The 20051-nt window shown below is 28.4% G+C and overlaps 5 protein-coding genes and 1 long non-coding RNA gene across 7 annotated transcripts; 2 read left to right on the plus strand and 4 right to left on the minus strand.

Annotated features, from left to right (window-relative positions):
• Positions 1 to 296: 296 nt before the first annotated feature.
• On the minus strand, positions 297 to 1544 carry LOC141534362 (uncharacterized). The gene is made up of 4 exons (XM_074253682.1): positions 1389 to 1544; positions 806 to 1210; positions 578 to 727; positions 297 to 503 (listed from the first exon to the last, which is right to left on the minus strand). The coding sequence occupies exons 2-4, from the start codon at positions 1068 to 1070 to the stop codon at positions 331 to 333; spliced, it is 588 nt and encodes a 195-aa protein (XP_074109783.1). The 5' UTR covers positions 1071 to 1210; positions 1389 to 1544; the 3' UTR covers positions 297 to 330.
• Positions 1544 to 3853, minus strand: LOC141534337 (uncharacterized). Its single transcript, XM_074253645.1, has 2 exons — positions 3178 to 3853; positions 1544 to 3065 (listed from the first exon to the last, which is right to left on the minus strand). Exon 2 carries the CDS (start codon positions 2941 to 2943, stop codon positions 1606 to 1608), a length of 1338 nt encoding a protein of 445 aa, XP_074109746.1. The 5' UTR covers positions 2944 to 3065; positions 3178 to 3853; the 3' UTR covers positions 1544 to 1605.
• A 139-nt stretch (positions 3854 to 3992) lies between these two features.
• Positions 3993 to 5153, minus strand: LOC141534352 (protein OPI10 homolog). The gene is made up of 3 exons (XM_074253667.1): positions 4889 to 5153; positions 4674 to 4803; positions 3993 to 4607 (listed from the first exon to the last, which is right to left on the minus strand). The coding sequence occupies exons 1-3, from the start codon at positions 4916 to 4918 to the stop codon at positions 4177 to 4179; spliced, it is 591 nt and encodes a 196-aa protein (XP_074109768.1). The 5' UTR covers positions 4919 to 5153; the 3' UTR covers positions 3993 to 4176.
• Positions 5154 to 6220: 1067 nt separating this feature from the next.
• Positions 6221 to 19969, plus strand: LOC141534115 (protein I'm not dead yet). Its single transcript, XM_074253252.1, has 23 exons — positions 6221 to 7095; positions 7173 to 7367; positions 7697 to 8154; positions 8392 to 8515; positions 8984 to 9141; positions 9597 to 9670; positions 9771 to 9880; positions 9972 to 10186; positions 10266 to 10374; positions 10453 to 10535; positions 10651 to 10714; positions 10794 to 10869; positions 10943 to 11077; positions 11153 to 11258; positions 11352 to 11580; positions 11668 to 11801; positions 17494 to 17877; positions 17951 to 18065; positions 18178 to 18245; positions 18385 to 18510; positions 18590 to 18919; positions 18995 to 19373; positions 19451 to 19969. The coding sequence occupies exons 4-23, from the start codon at positions 8468 to 8470 to the stop codon at positions 19706 to 19708; spliced, it is 3201 nt and encodes a 1066-aa protein (XP_074109353.1). The 5' UTR covers positions 6221 to 7095; positions 7173 to 7367; positions 7697 to 8154; positions 8392 to 8467; the 3' UTR covers positions 19709 to 19969.
• Pig-s (phosphatidylinositol glycan anchor biosynthesis class S) lies at positions 12931 to 15974 on the minus strand. Of its 2 annotated transcripts, XM_074253635.1 has the most exons (9): positions 15950 to 15974; positions 15684 to 15743; positions 15304 to 15534; positions 14830 to 15024; positions 14156 to 14374; positions 13892 to 14080; positions 13530 to 13825; positions 13119 to 13471; positions 12931 to 13034 (listed from the first exon to the last, which is right to left on the minus strand). In XM_074253635.1, the coding sequence occupies exons 1-9, from the start codon at positions 15957 to 15959 to the stop codon at positions 12935 to 12937; spliced, it is 1653 nt and encodes a 550-aa protein (XP_074109736.1). In that variant the 5' UTR covers positions 15960 to 15974; the 3' UTR covers positions 12931 to 12934. The 2 variants fall into 2 exon arrangements, with proteins under 2 accessions (XP_074109736.1, XP_074109738.1); XM_074253637.1 differs by lacking the exon at positions 15684 to 15743.
• Positions 16326 to 17346, plus strand: LOC141534371 (uncharacterized). The gene is made up of 2 exons (XR_012480406.1): positions 16326 to 16660; positions 17234 to 17346. It is a non-coding gene; the product is annotated as an uncharacterized LOC141534371 (long non-coding RNA).
• Positions 19970 to 20051: the final 82 nt, after the last annotated feature.

Below are 20051 nucleotides of genomic sequence, written 5' to 3' on the forward strand. Positions count from 1 at the left end.
TTTTTTTTTTAGTCTTTAATTTGTTTATCCATAATATTAAATGTTGTTTATTATTTTTATCAACTGTTAATATAGTTATATTTGAAAATAAAACGAATTATCAAACAATAAATAAACATTGATTTAAAAAATAAGCATGACAAGAACAGTTTCGAATCTTTGGATGAATAATTAAAAAATATAATGACAAGATTTATTTAAAATTTAACTATTTCGTTTCTTCTTTGATTTTTGCTGTATTGCTTTCATTTTATCTTGTAATTTTTCTTTTCTTCAGCTAGAAGTTTCTTCTCTTCTTGTAATTTTTTCTTTTTTGTAACTTTTCTTCTTTTATTTTCCTATCATTTTCTTTTTTGAATGATATTGCACCCACTGATCAGATGTACCAGCAGAAGGTAGTTTGGATTTGCCGGATGACTCCAGTTTAATCCTTTTTTTCTTCGGTAAATAATTAGTTGGCATCTTAAATGCGTCATCAAAAGGATTCCCAGCATCGGTTTCAACTGAAAAATATCACAAATATTATTATTAAAGTTAGAATTTCTTGTCAGTAATTTTTAAATATTATTTTACTAACTTTTATTAGCAGATATAGAGTCATTTTCTTTACTAATAACTGATTGACTAAATGTTTGACAATCTTGAACCTCAGAATATTTGTCAAAAGTTGTCGTAGTACAAGCAGCAGTAGAAACAGTTGTAATAGCAGACGTACTGTCAAGAAAATCTAAAAAAAAAAAAAATATATTTTTATTCTTAAATCCATATCAAGTATGAAGGATTGTTTTTTAATTTGCTTACAAACCTGTTTGATTATCAACATCCAAAACATTTGATTCAAATATTAATTCATCACCAATGTTACGTTCCAAAACATCCGATAAATTTAATAAGTTTAAATTCTCACTTTGATCAGTACCTGACTGAGCTTGAGAGGCAATTTCTATAGGTTTATTATCTACTATAAATTCGTATAATACTTCAGAAGATGCTAATGTGTCTATTTCAGGATTAGTTATGAAAGGAAGAAACTCTTCATTTAAAGAATGACTATGATCGTTAAGATTCATATCAGTGTTATTATTATCATTCGAAGTAGACGCTTGATCATTAATTAAATTATTTACGGGTTGTTCTTGTCTTACTATGTTTAAATTTAAATTTACCAACGTCACTTCTTTGACAATTGGTTTACTTTTTTCATGAGAACCTATATACCAAGTTATAAAAATATAACAAAAAATTTTTAAAATAAAAATATCAATATGAATATCTATAAAAAAAATCAACATAGAAAAATTAATTCATTAAAAAAATAGCTATTTATAAAAATTTTTATGTATACTGCAAAAATAATGATTGAAATAGGATGTTATTAATTTCTTTACCAGATTTTCCACTGATATCAAGCCAGTATTTATACAAGCCTCTAATTTCTAGATCTCTGGGCAATGTCTGATTTAACCAAGCAGTATTAAATTCTTCCAGAATATCCTTTGATAAATTGTTTTCGAAGGTTAATAGATGTTTTTCCTTATCTTCTGTTACTTCATCTCAGTGTGGCCAGAACGTGCTCTTTTTTTACCCCCACTTTGTAGGACACTCTCATCTGACTACATTGAAAGCGGTACAAAATGGGGGTAAAAAAATCGCACGATCTGGCCACACTGCTTCATCTTGTACATTTTCTTTAGTTACTGTTGTTTTAGATTTCTTTCTTTTATCAAATACATCATAGTCAACGGCAGAAGGATCGAAAGGATACAAGCCTGCAGCTTTGAATCCACTGATAACAGCATTTTTTTCTTGTACCATAGCATCCAATGCAAACTTTAGAACTAATGGAAAATCTTCTTTTTTTACTCGGGAAACATTTTTAGAATTTTTCCATCTTGGTACAGATTTTTTCCATGTCTGTTTAAATGGGTGAAAAAAACTAATGTCAAGTGGTTGCATTATATGGGTTGAGTTGGGAACAAGTCCAATCAACTCAATACCATTTTCACGACAAAATGTAACCAGAGGCATAGTCATATGTGATGAATGATTATCCAAATATAACACGATTGGAAACTGAGTTCCTTGTTTCACTAGCCATGGATAAAATATATTTGTTATATACTCATAGAATGACTCAGAGGTCATCCACCCATTACCTGAGAGCCCAACACCCCAACCTTCAGGACAATTTTTGACAATTTTCTCTGGTACTTCTTCTTTATAAGGAAACATGATCATGGGAGGTGCACGATCACCATTAGCACTATACATAAACAATACGGTAAATCCTTCTTTATCAGAATCAACCACCTTATATGCAGAACGGGATCCTTTAGCTAACAATACTTTTTCAGATGGAGGGCATAAACTTACATAAGTCTCGTCACAGTTGAAAATTCTCGTAGAAAGAATCTCCAATAATTTTTTTTCAGTTAAATACTTAGCTTGTTCATCAAACCAATCTTTCAGGTCATCACCGGTCACTGCTGCTCTACTATGAGTCAGATGTTGTGGTTTCCTGATTGATATTTGAGGGTGTCGTTTTCGAAAGCCCTCATACCAATGTCGGCTCGGCCGACTATCAATAAATGGAGTTTCTTTTTTTGACATTTTCACATATTGTTGAATAGAATCTAAGAGCTCTGTTTTAGTTACTGGTAAACCACGCTGAGCTCTAAAAAGAATCCAGTCAACTATTTTTTGTTCTTCGGTATTAAAAAAAACAGTTGCTGGTCCAGTTTTTTGTTTGGATATTTCAGGGTTCTCTTTTTTTCTAGAGAGTGTAGTTGGGGGAACTCCGTACACTGCAGCAGCTTTTCTCAGTGAAACACCTGTGTCGACAGCTTTCAAAGCATTAGCTAAATCATCAGGAGAATAATTTATACGCGTAGATTTATTTTTTTTTGAAACCTTCTTACACGTATTAACTAAGACAACAGCCATTTTTGGAGCCTTGGAACTGTTGTTAACACTTAGATTCACAGATTTAATTTTATTTTTTTGCTTGATTTATTTTTTTGGCATTTTTGTAGTCTTTCCCATATTTACGCAATTTAAATTCTTATCTGAAATAAAAAATTATTGATTTGATTAACTTAAACAATATTTATTATCCAACTTACAAATTTTAGAGGTTAGTTTTTAATTTTGATAGAATTTTCAAATTTAAGTACTTACCTAATACAAATTTATAGAAATATACACTGAAGTAACATTTATCTGACATAAACTGCTTTTTTTTATAAATAATTAACAATTATTAACACTAAATTAAATAAATAATGCTCTCACGAGTCACTGTTTCATAATTACGGACCACATTGAAAAATGAACGTACGTGGGACATGGAACACGGAATATACTGTTCCATAAATCCGGACTATTAAAGAATTTTTGTACCTATTATGAAACACTTGAAATAAAAGTAAATACTAAGTAAAAAGTAAATACCTAAAATTCATTATCAATAGGAAGATAATAAGCTCAACTTTTAGTTGAGATGTTTCAAGTATTTTTTAATCATTGATATATTTCTCAAAAACTTGAAGTAATTGCATTTTTACACACGTGACTATTTTACTCCAAAAAAGGTTTTTTTCATGCAACTTGACGCGGGCATTCAATATATTTTTTTTTCTCTACATTTTAAAGTATTCATGAAAATGAATTAATTTAATCAATATATTAGTTATTAACAATCATAAATATTATTTTATAAGTACCAAATAAGTTAAAAATTATTTGTTATTGAGATTTTTATCGAATGTTTCATGAACCAGGACAGTGTTCCATAATATGGACTTTTACCTTATTACTGAAGCAGCAGTAGACGTTCGACGATAAAATTTTAAATCGCTTGTCAATAAAACTGTTCAAATATTTAACTGTAAAATGTTTATGATTTTTTTATAAACATAAAAAAAAAAAATAAACAAATAAAACTTACGACTAACTTATTTAACTAGAATTAAATTTGAATTATAAATGTAGAATAATTTTTTTTTCTTTTTATTATTACTGAACTGATTTAACTGTATGTTAAAAAAGAAATGATAAATATTATTAGGTAGCGTTATTTATCAATAAAGATTGATTTTAATAAAAAGTATAAGAATATAAAAGACATTTAATGAGACGAATGCTGAGAATTAATCTTAGTGTCTAACCCTTTAACCATCACAATTGTTTCCAAAAGTTTGGATTTTGTTGCAGCCGTCGTTCGAAAGTCTCATACCAGCCTTGGACTGAAGATAGAGGTACGAAATTCTCAGTAGGGTTTGGAGTCATCTGTGACTGAGTTACTGAGAAGCTTGATACGTAATTCATGAAGTTTATGATCATCTTCTGGGCGAATTTAACGTGTGACTCAGTAGTTGTGCTCGCGACTAACGCCGATAAAGGTTCAATGGCTGAAAGTGGCTCCACAGATATTCCTATTTGCGCAGAATGAGATATTTTAGCACCGAAGATCCCGAGATTCGCGTTCTCGAACTCGTGGTTCTTCTTTAGGTCCGATATCCGGAAGATTGCTGATGGTTTGTTGTTAGATATGTAACCTAGAAACTGCCAGTTTGGAGGAGCGTTCGAGTCTGGCCAGCTAAAGTACACTGAAAATTTATTAATACAATTAATATTTATTAATTATAGAGTTAAAAAAATTATTTGATGATTACCTGCACCACCCATTCCCTCAGGAAGAGGTACTGTACCCGTGAGAAATATAACAATATGATTGACATTGTCAGCATCTGGTACATTTATCAAAAATTGATTTTCACTTATTTGCTGAAAGTCTGTTTGTACCTAAAAAAAATTAATTGTTTTACTAATTAATTATTTACATTGACTAATTAAATTACATAAATATTTATAGTGATTTAACTATTACCAGACGACCGGACACAATTATTCCCAACATTTTATTGTATGTTTAATTATTCTTAGAACATCATCAGCTGGATAATATAATAAAAAACCTAGGTTTCAATTGAGCTTGTTTACCTTTTGACAGTTCAATAAAAAAAAATAGTTGATAAATACAATTAGCATTTATAAAATATAAATTTACAATCACAATCACAATGCGCTGGTGTATGTAGGGTTCAGTTTACAATAAAAAAGTTTATTTCGATTGTTTTGAGTCACAACCTCACAAACTCTGTAGAGTCGCTCTGATCGTTTTTGTTCATGAACTTTCTGGAAAAAATTTTTAAGTCAGCTGTCAGAAATTTTTAGTTTTTAAAATTAAAATTAAATACTAAAAAATTTAATTTTTTTAATTATTTACAAAAAAAAATACATAAATAATATTCTTACTGTAAAAATAATCAATTCAGGAATTTCGTTTTTATCATTAAAAATTAATTCAAACAAATGGCGCTAGTGGGCAGTTCTGGATTCAAATATAACCGGAAATTTTAAAAATACTTTGCGACGTAAAACAAAACTTTTTTTTTTTGGTGATAACACATATTCATGAATTATATATAAATATGAACGCATCAAAATCTCCACTGCGTTTGTTGATAAATTTCGAATAATGAAGCCAGCGTTGCGGAGCTTCTACAATTTATCTGAACATATTAATGGTAACATAAAAATAAGTGTTACACTTATTGAATTTCTACGGCGTAAAATATATAATATGTATACATACAATTAAGTAATCAAACTCTACTTACATATCACTAAAAAATTAATTAACTTATCATCTTTGTACAATTTAATGTTTTATGTTATCTTCAGTTTTCAAGTGCAGCATTATATTTTAAAAATTTTTTACACTAACTAAAAAATAGTGTTTAAAAAATCTAAACTGGAATAATTAAAAAATCATTTTTATTTACTCATCAGCTGACTTGGATGAATGTGTAATTTTTCATAAAAATTTATATAAATAAATATAATATTGAAGTTAGCAGTAAGCTGTGAATTTTAAAAATTAATTACAATAATAAAATGCTTCTAAAAATTTTCACTTGTAATTTTTATTAATTTTCACATGTGAAATTTTTTAACTAAATTTTTTTTTAATAATTTAATCGCTATAAAATTCCAAAAATAATTTTAATATCTGTCAACTTCAGTGTTATAAATAAATATCCATTTTGGAGGAAAATCAGTCAAAATTATTACTGAAGAAATTGATTAATATTTTTAATTTTTTTTTCCAGAGTCTCTGAAACAAAACAAATAATTAATCAATGAAAAATATAACTTGTGAGCTCCATAATTAAATGATAAACTTATTAGTTAATAAACAAACAAGATAAAGATGAATACATAAAAAAAGGAATTTATATATTTATAAATATAAAATATGTCGGAGATATATATTGAATTTCCTACAAAACTCCGTTACCATATTTGATCAAGAGAAGAAACGAAATAACGTTTGGCGTAGAGCACTTTCTCGTTCCTTTCTATTTCTATCTTCTGCTATCGCACACTGGATAGATCTAAACAACAACAAAAAAGACAGAGATAAAACATTGAATCGATGATAAAGAGCAAGAGCGAGTGTCAGTGAAAAGAGATAAATGAATTGCGATGTATAACATAAAACAACAACAATAATATAAAAGTAGTAGGGGCGAAAATGAAACCCGTCGGTTGGCGGTTCGCGGTTCGTGTTTGTCCGCCTGTATTCGTAAATAAGTACTACTCTGGCTAACCGTATACTATATGTGTGCTTTAAAAATATATATATTCAGATGTATACATAAATACATATATATATAGATATATATAGCAGTGTGTCAAGTTGACAGTGTGACATCACGCTTCATTGTTAGAGGTTTACGTCATTCTTTTTATACATTTTAACATTTTATATACAGTATACAGTAGTACGTGTGCGAACCGTGAGTGGAGACAACGCACACGCAAATTTTTTTGCTGCTACCGTAAAAACACTTACTCGCCACAATCTTGTCTCGGTGTCTACACTACTCGCGTTGTTTATCATAATATGTATATATAATCACCATCACAGTATCTATATCTATATCTATATACATATTATATTATCTTCAACAAAATAAACAATTGTTATACATTAATTGTAATATAACAATTACCAATTACATTTACGTGGTAAGATATTAATTAACATTCACTGTTATACATATATATTTATTTATGTTTATTTTATTTCTTCTTTTATCGATCAGCAATCACTATTGATTTTCAGTTGAATTAAAAACCAACTTTTTATAAATAAATTCCACAAATAAAACACTCGTCTGATGGAATATTTTATTGTTATTTGATGTTTGATGTCACGTGGAAATATCACCAAGTTTGATTGATTATTATAATTCTTGGACGCATTTAATTTTTCATTGGAATTAAAATTAAGTTTTAAGGTAAGTTTAACAACTTTGTTAATTATTTTTTTAATTATCCAGTTAAATAAGTAGATAAACAGGAAACAATACCAAGTGATAATGTTACTGTCAAACAGATTATTATTATTTTTTAGTTATGAATAAAAATATTTGTTTAACTGAGTGATATACTTATTTTAAAAATAAATATATCATTCAATTGTTTACTGAGTTGGAGCGTGTGACAATTTTGGGAAGAAAAGATTTTAATTTTTGATTTTTTTATATATATATACATATATATTAATATAATATACATGTGAGTGTGTGTATGTTGCTCAGAGTATAATTCCGTTTTTGCTTTTCAGAGTTGAGCGCACGATGCCGTGTGTGTTGATTCTTTCATTTTAAATATAACGGTGTGTATAAATAAGTATGAGCAATAGCGCGAGTACGCAAGGTTGCTGTCGTCGATGTGATTTTGCGGAGAGTTTGAATAGTTATTTACCATTCATGTTAATTTTTAATCGAACAAGTATAAGAAGGAAGTAATTAAATACAATAGTATTGTATTGTGGTATGGCTCATTGAGATATTGAGTAAATAGACAAGAGAAAATAAGTACGCATCGAGAAAGAGATAAATAATTGTTGGATTTAGCTTAAAAAAGAGAGATGGAGAGAAAGATCGAGGAATTGAGAAAATGAAAGCAATCGATGGGATTGAATTAAAAAGTTATACCACGTATACATATATATACATACGGACTTGTTTAGAGTGTAATACACAAACAGTGTAGGGTCTATACTCTCGAGGTTTCAGCAAGGTTAGTCAATAAGCTGTACATAAATATCATTCACTTTTATTTTGCTTTATTTTATAATAATATCTGGAGTAATAACGTCCAAGCAAGTGTATTTTTTGCTATTTATTCCGCCGACGCAAAAATTATATTTTTGTTAATATTATACTGATGTAATTAAGTACACGCAATTTTAGTCTTGTTCTATTTAAATTTATTATTGATTTTTTAACTTTGCTTTTTTTTTTTTTACTGTTACAGAATAAGGAGTATGAACTAGGCCTACGAATTATAGTTTAATTTTTTTTTCAAAGTGTATCAACAATGGGAATTGTAAATGTTATTATCAAAGTTTATTTACAATCTCATTTGTTTTTTAATTTACGTAAGTATGTTTTTTTTTATCATACAAAAAATTTATTATTGCTTTGAAATAAACAATAAACTAATACTTTAAACATTATTTAGTTGAAATAACTTTTTATTCGCTATACGTGTGTAATATTACAAGCCAATGCGTTTATTTTTTATATTTAATGTCGTCTTGAACAGATAAAAATCTAAATTACACTAAAAGACATTTATTTTGGGAAGCATTATTCACTTCGATCAACGCTATGAATGGTGGATTCTCCGTGTTATTGAGTCTTAATAGCGTGATTATAGATTATATAAAAAAAAACGATGGGTCATCTCTGTACAGTAGTGAATTTAATAAAAAATTGTCCGGTATGACGCATTCGAACGAAGTAAAGTAACGATCGAAGTGTATAAATCATTATTATTTATAATCATTTGTAATATGTTGAAATGAGTGCTGGGGTCTTTATTGTTGTTGGTTTTTTGTACTCAGGTAAATCTAGTAGACATGAATTTGTCAGTAGCCGAGCATCAAGTGCGTGAAATGCTGCAGCAAGCAGAAGACTGCACTGAGGATAATCCTGATACCTGTATAATGATTGGAAATTTGAGTACATTTACAAGGATACTTGCACAATTGTGCGAACAACGGTATTATTTTAATATCTAATAATTATTAGTTTAATATAAAATTTCTATTTGTAACAAAATAAAAATTGTAATTATTTTGTAGCCAACTCCAATGTTGGAGACTATTCAAGATTACGAAATAAGACATTATGTGTCTTACTGCAAAAGGATTTGATATTAAAAAAGTATGTCTATTTAAAACAGTTTTTTATTCTTTTGAATAACTGTTTTTAGTTTCACATTAATTTATGTTTATTACAATACATTTATTATTATTGTTATTACTACACTTACTTAATATTCACGTGCGTTGGTGTGTTTTAAGCATCTAATTTTTTTAAGTATCAAATCCATCTGCGGCTGTACTTTGTTTTTAATAATAATAATAAGCTTTCAAAATACCCTGAGTCAGTCAGCGACTAAATTCAATTCTATAATAACCTATAATTTTTTTTTTTTTTTTTTTTTTTTTGCAGAGCAACTGTTCCTATGAGTACCTCTCACTCGTTACACTGTAATGGAAAGGAAAATAATGGTAAAATTGGATCAAGTAAGTGAGCCACAATAATTCAATTTAGCCCATTCAGGTTACATTTATTTGCTTTAATCTTATTCACTTATCTGTTTTTTTTTTTCTCCATCTTTATTAGAAAGGATGGCATATCAAGTATTTTTGGGTGGATCTTGTAATCCCACAACTTGGCGTTCAGAGATAGCAATCCCTACGCTTCAAAGACTTGGAATTACTTATTATAATCCGGTTAGAATTGTTATTTTATTATTAATATATTCAAAATTTTTTCGGATGAATTTATTAAATTTCTTTTTTTTTTTTTCACATTTATTTACAGCAAGTCTCTCAATGGGGACCGGAATTAATTGCTGAAGAATACGAGGCTAAAGAAACGGCACAAGTTTTACTTTTCGTAATAGATAATCAAACTCGTAATACGGCGGGTATAATTGAGGCGGCTCAACTAGCGGCTACAAGAAGTCATTCATTAGTACTTGTTGTTTATCATTATCAGCAAAATCAAACTATTTTAGGAGAAACTATTTCCGCATTGTAAGATTTATTTTTTTTTTTTTAATTTTTATCTAATATATCAAACAATAAATATTTACATTATGTACAATATTTTTAGGGAATATTGTGATTTAATGAATGGGCTATTAGTACTTGAATATTTAACCGAGAGACAAGGAATTCCCATATTTGAAAGTATCTCCGGTGCACTAAATGGAACTTCCAAAGTAATAATTGCTACAATAATAAAATTATTATTCAAAATTATTTTAAATAATTTTTAAAAAATAAAATTTTTTTTCCAGATTCTTCGAGAAGCAATTAATGTTCAAGATTTGAACCACGAAGACGGAATAAAACCTACGCGAAAAAATGGCATCGATACAATGTAAATATTATTCTTCAACACTCTTAACTTTTATCAACGATCATTGTACATAAAATTAAACAGCATCTTTAAAAAAAAGTTATAAAAAAAATTTATTCTGGCTATTTTTGTGCAGAAAATTGAAAGAGGTGTTTGGTTCTATCGACGTCAACGACACAGGAACTGTTCGTTTAGAAGATGTGAGTATTTTTTTTTTTTTTTTTTTTTATAAAATTAATTTTACGAATTATTATTTAAATTTTACATCTACATTTTTAGGCCTGGAGAGCGCTGCAATCAAGTATTAAGTGCAATATGTCTATGTCTGAATTATTTAATGCCATTAGTCAATCAGGTTGGTAATTTTAAAGAAAAAAATAAACATTAAATTATTATATTAATCTTATACAGAAATAAATGTATTGTAGATACCTATGAGAGTGTAATGAAAAATTGTTCAAGTATAGAAGATTTAGCTGGACAACAAATAAATTTAGAGCAATTTTGGGCGTTAGCAAATGAATGGATGCAGCGTTTTAAAAATAATATAGCCACATGTGAAGGTAATTATTAAACAATTATTCGATGTCTATTAATCAATTAACTTTAATAACTAAATAAATTTATTTCTGTCTTAGACTGGACGCAAAGCCATGTGCCTGATTCCGAGAAATGTGATTTATATATTGGAGTCGTTGGGAAAGATCACATTTGGTTAGAATCATCAGCTATACCACTGATTGAGTAAGTATAATACAATAATTTAAAAAGGTTAATGGCAGATCAATGCCTTTTATATACGCAAATTAATTGATTTAAATTGTTTTAAATCTTCAGATCAGTAGGCCTGTCATTAAACCGACCAAGTGCAAATGACTACACGGTTATGACAATGCCATTAGAGTTACAACGAATGAAAAGCTCACGAGTTATTTTATTGGTACTACCTCAGCATTCGCGGGGTGTTGCTATAGCCGCATTGGCGGCTCATTTAATTGGACTACGCGCAAAGCTTGTCCTTTGTATACAATTAATGCCCGATGGCTGTGTTGTTTCTGGTGAACAGGTAATTTTATATTTACATTTATTTTTAATTATTATAAATATTTTAATTATTCCTCAAAGTAAAATTTTATAATTATTAATTTTACAGTTAACCGAGCAAGCTACAAAAGACTACAATCGTGGTAGAATGTATCTCTCGGACTATGCGAAGCGCGAAAATGTACCTGTATTTCAGAAGATCGCTGACGCGTTACAGCACGCGATAAAGCTAGTTCAAAGTTGAATTTATATTTTATTTCTTATGATTTTTTTTTAAATTATGTTTTTACATTGCTATAACAATTTAGGTACATCGATACAATTGACTAATTTATTTTTATTCGATTCATTATTCACTCACGCTACTCTTATGTTCCTTAATCTCTGGGTTGGTTTTTTTTATCAACCTTTCTACTGAGGAATCACCATTTTATCATCTGTCGTTATTAATTTTTATATTTTTACTTAATTAATAATTTGTTAATATATTATTATTATTATTACTTTTATGTTATAGTTATAATATTCATGAAAGTCCGATAATGACTGTGTACTTACTACACATTCGTGCAAATGATTGATAAATGATAAATTTTGAGCTTTAATATCAATATAATATTTTTATTAAGGATCATTATTTTATTCTAATTACTATTACGATTATTGTTATTACTATTATTAATATTATTATTATTATTATGTCATTTCGATCATCATTGTAACTTTTATTCATTTGCGATTTACATTCATCTGTACGATTGTTTATCATTAGATCATTTATTTTGTAAAAATAATTTTTAAAAAAACGTTTTGTTGCCTTACTAAATTTTTTTATTTTATTATTTTTAAGGTGACTATTTTTACTTCTTTTGTTTTTGGAAAATATTTTTAATAAAAAAAAAAAAAAATATATATATATATATATATAATGAGATCAGATAATCACCGTTGTGCAATTATTGAACACTTAATATTCACTGACAAAAAGACAATTACTCGTTACGTTAATGATCAAATAATTATAATCTATCGAACGAAACCTCAATTCGCTTAATTATAATATAAATAACACGTAAAGCTTTATCTGATCTGACAGCAAGAAAAATATTATATAAAAATTTAATTATTTGATTTTACTATTTGATGGTAAACAATCTATAATAATTTTTCAAAACTCAATAAATAATGACTGGATCAATAAAAAAAAATTGATATCTCTGATATTTTATAATTCGGTTATTTTAATTAACTGAATAACTTATCAAATTTTAATTATACGTGTATATTATTATTTATTTATATTTTTTTCAATTACAAAAATGTTAAAAACTTACCATGAATAAATTTATCAAATGAAAAATAAATCGCCTAATATTTTAATGACTTTTTTTATTTAAAAAGTACCGGCTTATATTTTTCAAAGATAATAATACTGGAATCATTATGGGTAAAAATAACGGAATGTACACTGCATACCTATGTAAAAATAAAATCAGTTAATTATCGTACGATTTTTATCATAATTTACGATCAGGAATGTTTAAAGTGAGCGTTACTTACTTTTGATCATCAGGAAAGTATAAAAGTGCCAATAACGACGGATCTGTGAAAGCTTTCTCTGCGGTTACAAAAGATTCTTTACTCAAAGAAAAGCCCTCCATCAAATTTCCATTGAGTAATTTTTCCGCCGACAGATGAATAAGGTCAAGAGCATTCTTTATTCTATTTCCGACAGTTTCAGTAATAACAATATTACTTATTTCCTCCAAAAGTTGTGCCAGTGACTGTAAAGTTAATTTCGCTGATGTCAGTTGTTCGATCGCGCGAACGCGTAAAAGCGCGTCAAATTCCCATTCACGGAGAATCGATTCTCCGGGCGTGGAAGTCACCATGATCCCAGGAATTTCATCATCCTAAAAATAAAATAACTATTCATAAAAATATTTAAATTCTAATTAAATCAAAACTTACTGGCTCTGGAATTCCCAATAAAAGTCTCAGCTGTGATAAGAAAACTCCCATAATCGTTACCGCATTTGGAATAACTTCAGCAGGTTTATCGTAATTACTTTTAATTGCCTGTTTACAAACGTCAGTCGGAGAATTTGAAATTACTACACCACCCCATCGAGGAGATAAAAATGCTTTGACATTGTTTACAGATTTTGATTTGTGCCCGCTCTTAGTATAAATATAAAGAGGTGACTGATCGCAAGGAACTGAGTACATTACAAGATTTATACACGGATGCAAACTTACTTGCGAAGCTGTAAAAAAATAAATTTTTTATAAATTAATTCGATCAATTTATTTATATTTATTTATTTATTTACCCAATTTTTTTTCTAGGGGTGTTATTAATTGCGGTAAAATACTCTCTGACAAAGCAAAGTGTCTTCCCAATTCACTGCTGTCAGGTATTTGCTTTGGTGTGATATCCAGAGGCATCAAGTACAGCCATTGCGATTTGACAGAAAAATTTGCTATGACTGACAATTGATCCAAAAATGGTTTAAGATAGTCTGAAAAAAAATTTTTTAACCATTTTAAAAAGGAAAAAAATCTAACAATGATAAAGATAAAAATATTAAAAGTACCCCGAGTTATATTAGACAGATCCCATTTAACTGTTAATTTTTGAGGATCTGGATTTACGACTGTAAGTAAAACATCGTACGTGGAACTCGGAGGAAATCTGCGACGATTTTCTTCATCCAAGCTGTATTTTGTTGGATCTGTCATAGCATTTCTTGTCAAAATCAGTGATTCATCCCTGAGAATCATGTGAGACAATATTTGTACCAGTTTAGACGCATCTGAAAAATTTTTTTAATTTTTAATTTAAATCCAAATAAAAATATAAATGAGTGATTCTCTGTAAGGATGTTTTTTGCTGTCCCAGGCATGTTTTTATTAGAAAAATTGTTATTTTGTAATTAAAAAAAATTTATTATGAAAATAAAAAAATATTTATATTTGAAGCATTGAAAACCAAAATGAAGTAAATTTTGGTTTTTTTCCCAAAATTGAAACTTAAAATTTAAATTTTAAATTATTCGTCCATACGCAAAAGATACACGAATATCGAAAAAACAAAAATTTAATCGGCTGTGTATTTATTATCATTTAGCCGATAGTTTTGTAGCCTCTATTAATTTTTTTTTTCTAATAAAATCAAAAATAATTTGGTCGGAAAATTTTGTACAGATTTAAAACGTCGTTACAGAGAATCACTCAAATAGATTATTGAAATAAAAATAAATTTATTTACCAGTATTTGTTGGGAAGAAAATAGCCCGATGATGACCAACAATAATCTCATTTAGATTCGGCGCTTCGAGAAATAACAAATCTCCAATTCCAATGTCAAACGTATGAGCGATTTTCTCATGGTCATATTGCGTAAAAACTGAATTTACAAGATTCTTAGATATAACTTCATATGATACACTGAGGCTGTACAGCGCTGGAATGATAATTATAAAATAATTAATTTATAGCATTATTAAATATGTATCAAACTTGTCTCTTTGATAATTGTTACGTAACAGACTATAAATAATAAATAAACAAAGGTACTATTGATAAATATCTCAGCTGGAGTGCTCAATAAGGTTATTTTAATTTTTCTTCTAGCTTCGCTGTTGTGATACTTATCAAGATATGTTATCTAATATTGGACGTGGGAAATAATTTTTTTTTTTTTTTAATTTTCAAGTTAATTAAATTATTCATTTGTCCTTACTTGAATTTTCAAACGCCGTTTTAATTTGGTTTGTTATAACTTGAGCATGCTGCTCGGAAGCTGATGCAATTATAACATTCCCGCGTATTTTAATATTTAAGTTTAATAATTCCCCGATTCCTGAGTACGGCAGTGTCACCCGTGGTACTGCTGTCGTATGCCACCATAGAGGCACTCCAATTCCAAGTAATAAAAATGCAAATGATACACTTGCATACAATCGATATTTTTCTGAAACAAATTAAAGTAAAGTGAATAAATTTGGTGACTTTGAAAATAAATAAAACTATAAATAATTATTTATGTTTAAATTTTCTATTCTTAGATGAAGCTTTTAAAAAACAAAAATTTATTTATAACAGTTAAAATTATTTTTATACCTTTACATTTATCCATTTGATCCATTTGATCCATTTGATTGAAATATTTTAAGTTTTTATCTAAGTATAATTTAAAAAAGTAAACTTGATAATCGCTTAGCGTTATAAATTATCCGAGTTTATTTCTTCATAACTAAACATGCTATAACTCTAATATATATTACAGTAACTGCCACTAAATAAATTTTTACGTTTTATTTTCTTAAAGAATAAGCAGTATAGATTAAATTAAAGATAATTAAACTTTTGAATTTTTAACTATTTACCTCCAGGCATTTTTATATCATAATGGACATAAAGATAACGTCAATTTACAAAGAATTGTAAATTTATTTGTTGGTTATATTTGTGATTAAATTACTGAAGAAAAATTAAATATTTGTTTTTTTTAAATATAAATATATTAAGTGGATAGTTTTTGTAAAGTATTTTTAACCGTAGCTGTACAACGTCACAGCAGCGCTTCTGAACTTGCTTAAAGAAGTACGACGAAAAACCCATGACAATGAATAGGGTGATAAGGGAAGGGGGATAAGTTACAACAACTCACTACAACCCATTGTAGTCCATAACCAGAACCCAAACGCGAGGGTCTACAGTTCTTGTTGATTCTTCTACCGCTCGGATTGTCACTCTGGAATTTATTATTTTTTTTTTTTTTTATATTTTTATTTATTCAATTAAAATTTCATTTTTAAAAAATGTTCGGTTAAAAATTATTTAAAAAAAAATTATTTTTTTAAAACTCAAGTTTGAAATTCAACAAAAAATTTTTTGATAAATAAAAATTAATTTTTTTTTTTTTTTTTTTTTTTTGTAAATTATATTAAAATTTAACGAATTAGTGATACGAAAAATATTTTCCTGGAAAACCACGTGTTCGCTATTTATATCTTCTTTTTAAACGCCATTGTGACTTGGATAAAATATTTTGATTGAAAAAAAAAAAAAAAAGTTACAAATTTTTGAACATGAAGGTGAGTAATTACTTTATTATTACCCGTAAAATTTTTAATGGAATGTTTAAAATCTTTTTTTTTAGTAACTTAGTAGAGATTAGTATCAAAAATGATGAAATTAAAAATATAATTTATCTTCAGGACAGCGATGAAGATATAATAAACATAAAATAACTGTCGAAGCACTGCAGTACTTGAAAAGTGAGCTAAGCTATGTAAAATTATAAAAAAAGTGAACAATGGTGAAAAGTGCTCGTTAATGTAGAGGGTTAGCGTGTCAATTGAAGCTATGGCAGGCTAAAACGGCAGCTGCACATAGTCTTGTCAATGTAGTACGAGGTTTAAATTAAATTCTAGTTACTTAAATACATGTGTTATAAAAAAATAACTAAAAATTGTTTAATGTTATTTTGAATATTGTAACAATGTTATATAACATTAAGCTGTATACATTTAGATATGATTAGGAAATATTTATTATTTTTTTTATGAGTGATTCGGCCAGAGTAATAACACTTGAGTTGTAAAAAAAATAATTATAAAAATTACTTTTCAAAGAACAATAATAATAAAAAATTTTAATTATTTCAGTAATATATAAGGCTGAAGATTCAAAAACTAGAAAGAATTAACAAGAGATTAAGATTAAAATGGTTACTCAAGCAGACGAAATTGTTGTAAAAGTCGAAGATGGTGCTAAAGAGTAAGTAAATAAACTTAATTAATCAGTAAATAAATATTAACTTTATAAAGCTATGATCATTTGAATTGTCAAATTAAGTTAGATTGGGCCACTTATTTAAATTACAGTATAATTTTGTTGATTTGAATAAATTTTATTTTTATTTCAGGAAGAAAGACGGCTGCAGCAAGCTGCTTCGAAGATTTGTTTGTATGTACTGGAAGACATTGGTCTTAATCATCTGGCCATTGATTCTATTACCCTTGATAATAATAAATAATGAGCGAATGTATAAATGTTTATATGTAATTGCAATAATGGCCATGTACTGGGTCACTGAAAGTTTGCCATTGCCAATAACAGGAATGATACCAGTAGTACTCTATCCGCTATTAGGAATTCTAAACACGGGTGCTACATGCGATGCTTATATTAATGACACCACGCTCATGTTTTTGGGCAGTCTGATCATAGCAGTTGTCATTGAAAATTCAGGATTACATATGCGAGTCGCTTTGCTCATCATCAAATTAATTGGCTGCAGTCATAGAAAGTAGGATTTTCCTATTTTCATTTTTTTTAGCACATTATTCCCAACTAGCATAATACTTTTGCATTATTTTCAGGTTGAGTCTTGGTCTTTTCTATGTCACAATGTTTATTTCAATGTGGATTTCAAATACCGCTGCTACAGCAATGATGATTCCTATTATTGAAACAGTTCTTGTTGAATTAGAAGCGGTAATTAAATTAATTCTTTAATATTAAGTTATATCACAGTTGTAAATACTTAAGTTCCATAATTAATTGCTTGTTAATAATGTACGCTCATAATATTATATTATTTGTGCAGCAAGGTCTCGGTGACATGTTTGTGTTTGATGATATTCCGATTAACCAAACAACAAATCATGATGAAAGGTTCGTTACCATTCATTAAAACAAAACCAATTATAACAAAATAATTCAATTCTATTATTAAAATTTTGCTTCCTCTTATTATTTTTAGTTTGCGTTCAAAAAAGTATCAGTAATTATTTAATTATATAAATATTTTTAGATCAAAAAGACCAACACGCAGTACAATGGTTTATTATTTATCAGCGTCGTATGCATCGAGTATCGGTGGGATTGGCACCATAGTCGGAAGTGGAGTCAATTTAACCCTGAAAGGATTATACGAAGAGTAAATATTATTTAGATAAATTTAATAGTCAGCAATTAAAACTTGGATGATAATAGAAATTTATTTTTTTATTCTTAAGGCGTTTTGACGAAGGTCCTGGAATAAATTTCGCTTCTTGGATGATTTATGCCGTACCACCGATGCTTATTATGGGATTCCTAACGTGGCTTTGGCTCCAAATTATGTACATGGGACTTTTTAGGCCAAAAAGTCAAGATGCGCGTGCCATAAATATCGGCGAGGAAGGCGAAAAAGTTGCTAAGTCAGTTATTGATAAAAGATACAGAGATCTCGGACCTGTTACGTGGTACGAGTCGATTGTCGCTTTTCTTTTTCTTGCCGTTGTGCTTCTTTGGTTCTTCAGGAAGCCTGGATTCGTACGTGGTTGGCCTACTTACATTACAGACCTGTTAGTTCATTTAAATACAATTATTATCATTATTTATCCTTTTATTCATGTCAATAATTATTTATTTTTCTACAGACCAGTGAAAGATTCAACGGCTGTTGTTGGAGTAATTATTTTGCTATTTATTATACCATCAAAATTAGACTTTCTTCGTGCATTTGACAAAGATCCGAGTAAACGACCGACCAGACCGTCACCTGCGTTGATTGACTGGAAGACAATTCACCAAAAAATGCACTGGAGTTTAATTTTTGTCCTCGGCGGTGGATTTGCCATTGCTATTGGCAGTAAAGACACTGGACTCTCTAAAATGCTTGGAGAAGCACTCGGTCATTTGAGAAATATTAATTCTATCATTACTCTATTTATTGTCTGTTTATTCGCTGAAATTGTCACTGAATTAACAGCTAACGTTGCTGTTGCTAATATAATCGTGCCAGTTTTAGCTGAAATGGTAAATAAATTAATTTCAACTAGCTTCAACAATTGATAATTATGTCAAGTATTAATTAATTTTTATATTTTTTTTAGTGTGTTTCAATGAAAGTTCATCCACTGTACTTGATGCTGCCAGTCGCTCTCTGTTGTTCGTTTTCATTTCACTTGCCAGTCGGCACTCCGCCGAATGCAATCGTCAGTGCAGCTAGTTACATCAGGACTAAAGATTTCATTATTGCAGGAATAGGCCCGACAGTAATAACTCTGATTGTTATATGTATATCATGGACCACTTGGGGTGTCTACATATTTGACTTACATGAATTTCCCTCATGGGCTCATGAAAAGTAACCATTTGCAATTTTTCTCAACCTGTCTAATGACTAAGTATTAATAATACTATGCCGTGATAATATGGATATTCAGTAATGATGTAGATCAATCTCGATGATTATATTTTTGTTAAAAAAAAATATAGACTCTTTTCTATAATTTCCTGTTCAGATAATTATTTATCACTGTGTTTAATGTAAATAAAAAATTATACGAAATTTGTACATAAGAGATGTTATTCTTCATTAGTATTTATTAAATAAAAATTGATAATAATTACTTAATTTTTTTATTTTTAAAAAACAAAGCTATAAAACTTACCATCAAAGTCAACTTCTTCAGTAGTCTGTCCGCTTGGAGC

The sequence above is a fragment of the Cotesia typhae genome, unplaced genomic scaffold (assembly GCF_013202065.1).
Source record: "Cotesia typhae breed Kobodo isofemale line unplaced genomic scaffold, CoteBio_Ctyphae scaffold_13, whole genome shotgun sequence".
Taxonomy (NCBI): Eukaryota; Metazoa; Arthropoda; class Insecta; order Hymenoptera; family Braconidae; genus Cotesia; species Cotesia typhae.

Bases quoted from the DNA above. Each gene is read 5' to 3' on its own strand.
- LOC141534115 (XM_074253252.1), top strand. From the start codon at position 8,468: ATGTTATTATCAAAGTTTATTTACAATCTCATTTGTTTTTTAATTTAC. The intron at 10,375-10,452 runs GTAATAATTGCT...TTTTTTTTCCAG, and splicing joins CACTAAATGGAACTTCCAAA to ATTCTTCGAGAAGCAATTAA. The intron at 18,066-18,177 runs GTAATTAAATTA...TTATTTGTGCAG, and splicing joins TTCTTGTTGAATTAGAAGCG to CAAGGTCTCGGTGACATGTT.
- Pig-s (XM_074253635.1), bottom strand. The intron at 15,025-15,303 runs GTAAGGACAAAT...TTATCATTCCAG, and splicing joins AACGGCGTTTGAAAATTCAA to CGCTGTACAGCCTCAGTGTA. The intron at 13,472-13,529 runs GTAAGTTTTGAT...TTTTATTTTTAG, and splicing joins TATTGGGAATTCCAGAGCCA to GATGATGAAATTCCTGGGAT.
- LOC141534352 (XM_074253667.1), bottom strand. From the start codon at position 4,918: ATGTTGGGAATAATTGTGTCCGGTCGTCTG. The intron at 4,804-4,888 runs GTAATAGTTAAA...AATTTTTTTTAG, and splicing joins TAATTGTGTCCGGTCGTCTG to GTACAAACAGACTTTCAGCA. The intron at 4,608-4,673 runs GTAATCATCAAA...ATAAATTTTCAG, and splicing joins TGAGGGAATGGGTGGTGCAG to TGTACTTTAGCTGGCCAGAC.
- LOC141534337 (XM_074253645.1), bottom strand. From the start codon at position 2,943: ATGGCTGTTGTCTTAGTTAATACGTGTAAGAAGGTTTCAAAAAAAAAT.
- LOC141534362 (XM_074253682.1), bottom strand. From the start codon at position 1,070: ATGAATCTTAACGATCATAGTCATTCTTTAAATGAAGAGTTTCTTCCT. The intron at 728-805 runs GTTTGTAAGCAA...TTTTTTTTTTAG, and splicing joins GGATGTTGATAATCAAACAG to ATTTTCTTGACAGTACGTCT. The intron at 504-577 runs GTTAGTAAAATA...GATATTTTTCAG, and splicing joins CTCTATATCTGCTAATAAAA to TTGAAACCGATGCTGGGAAT.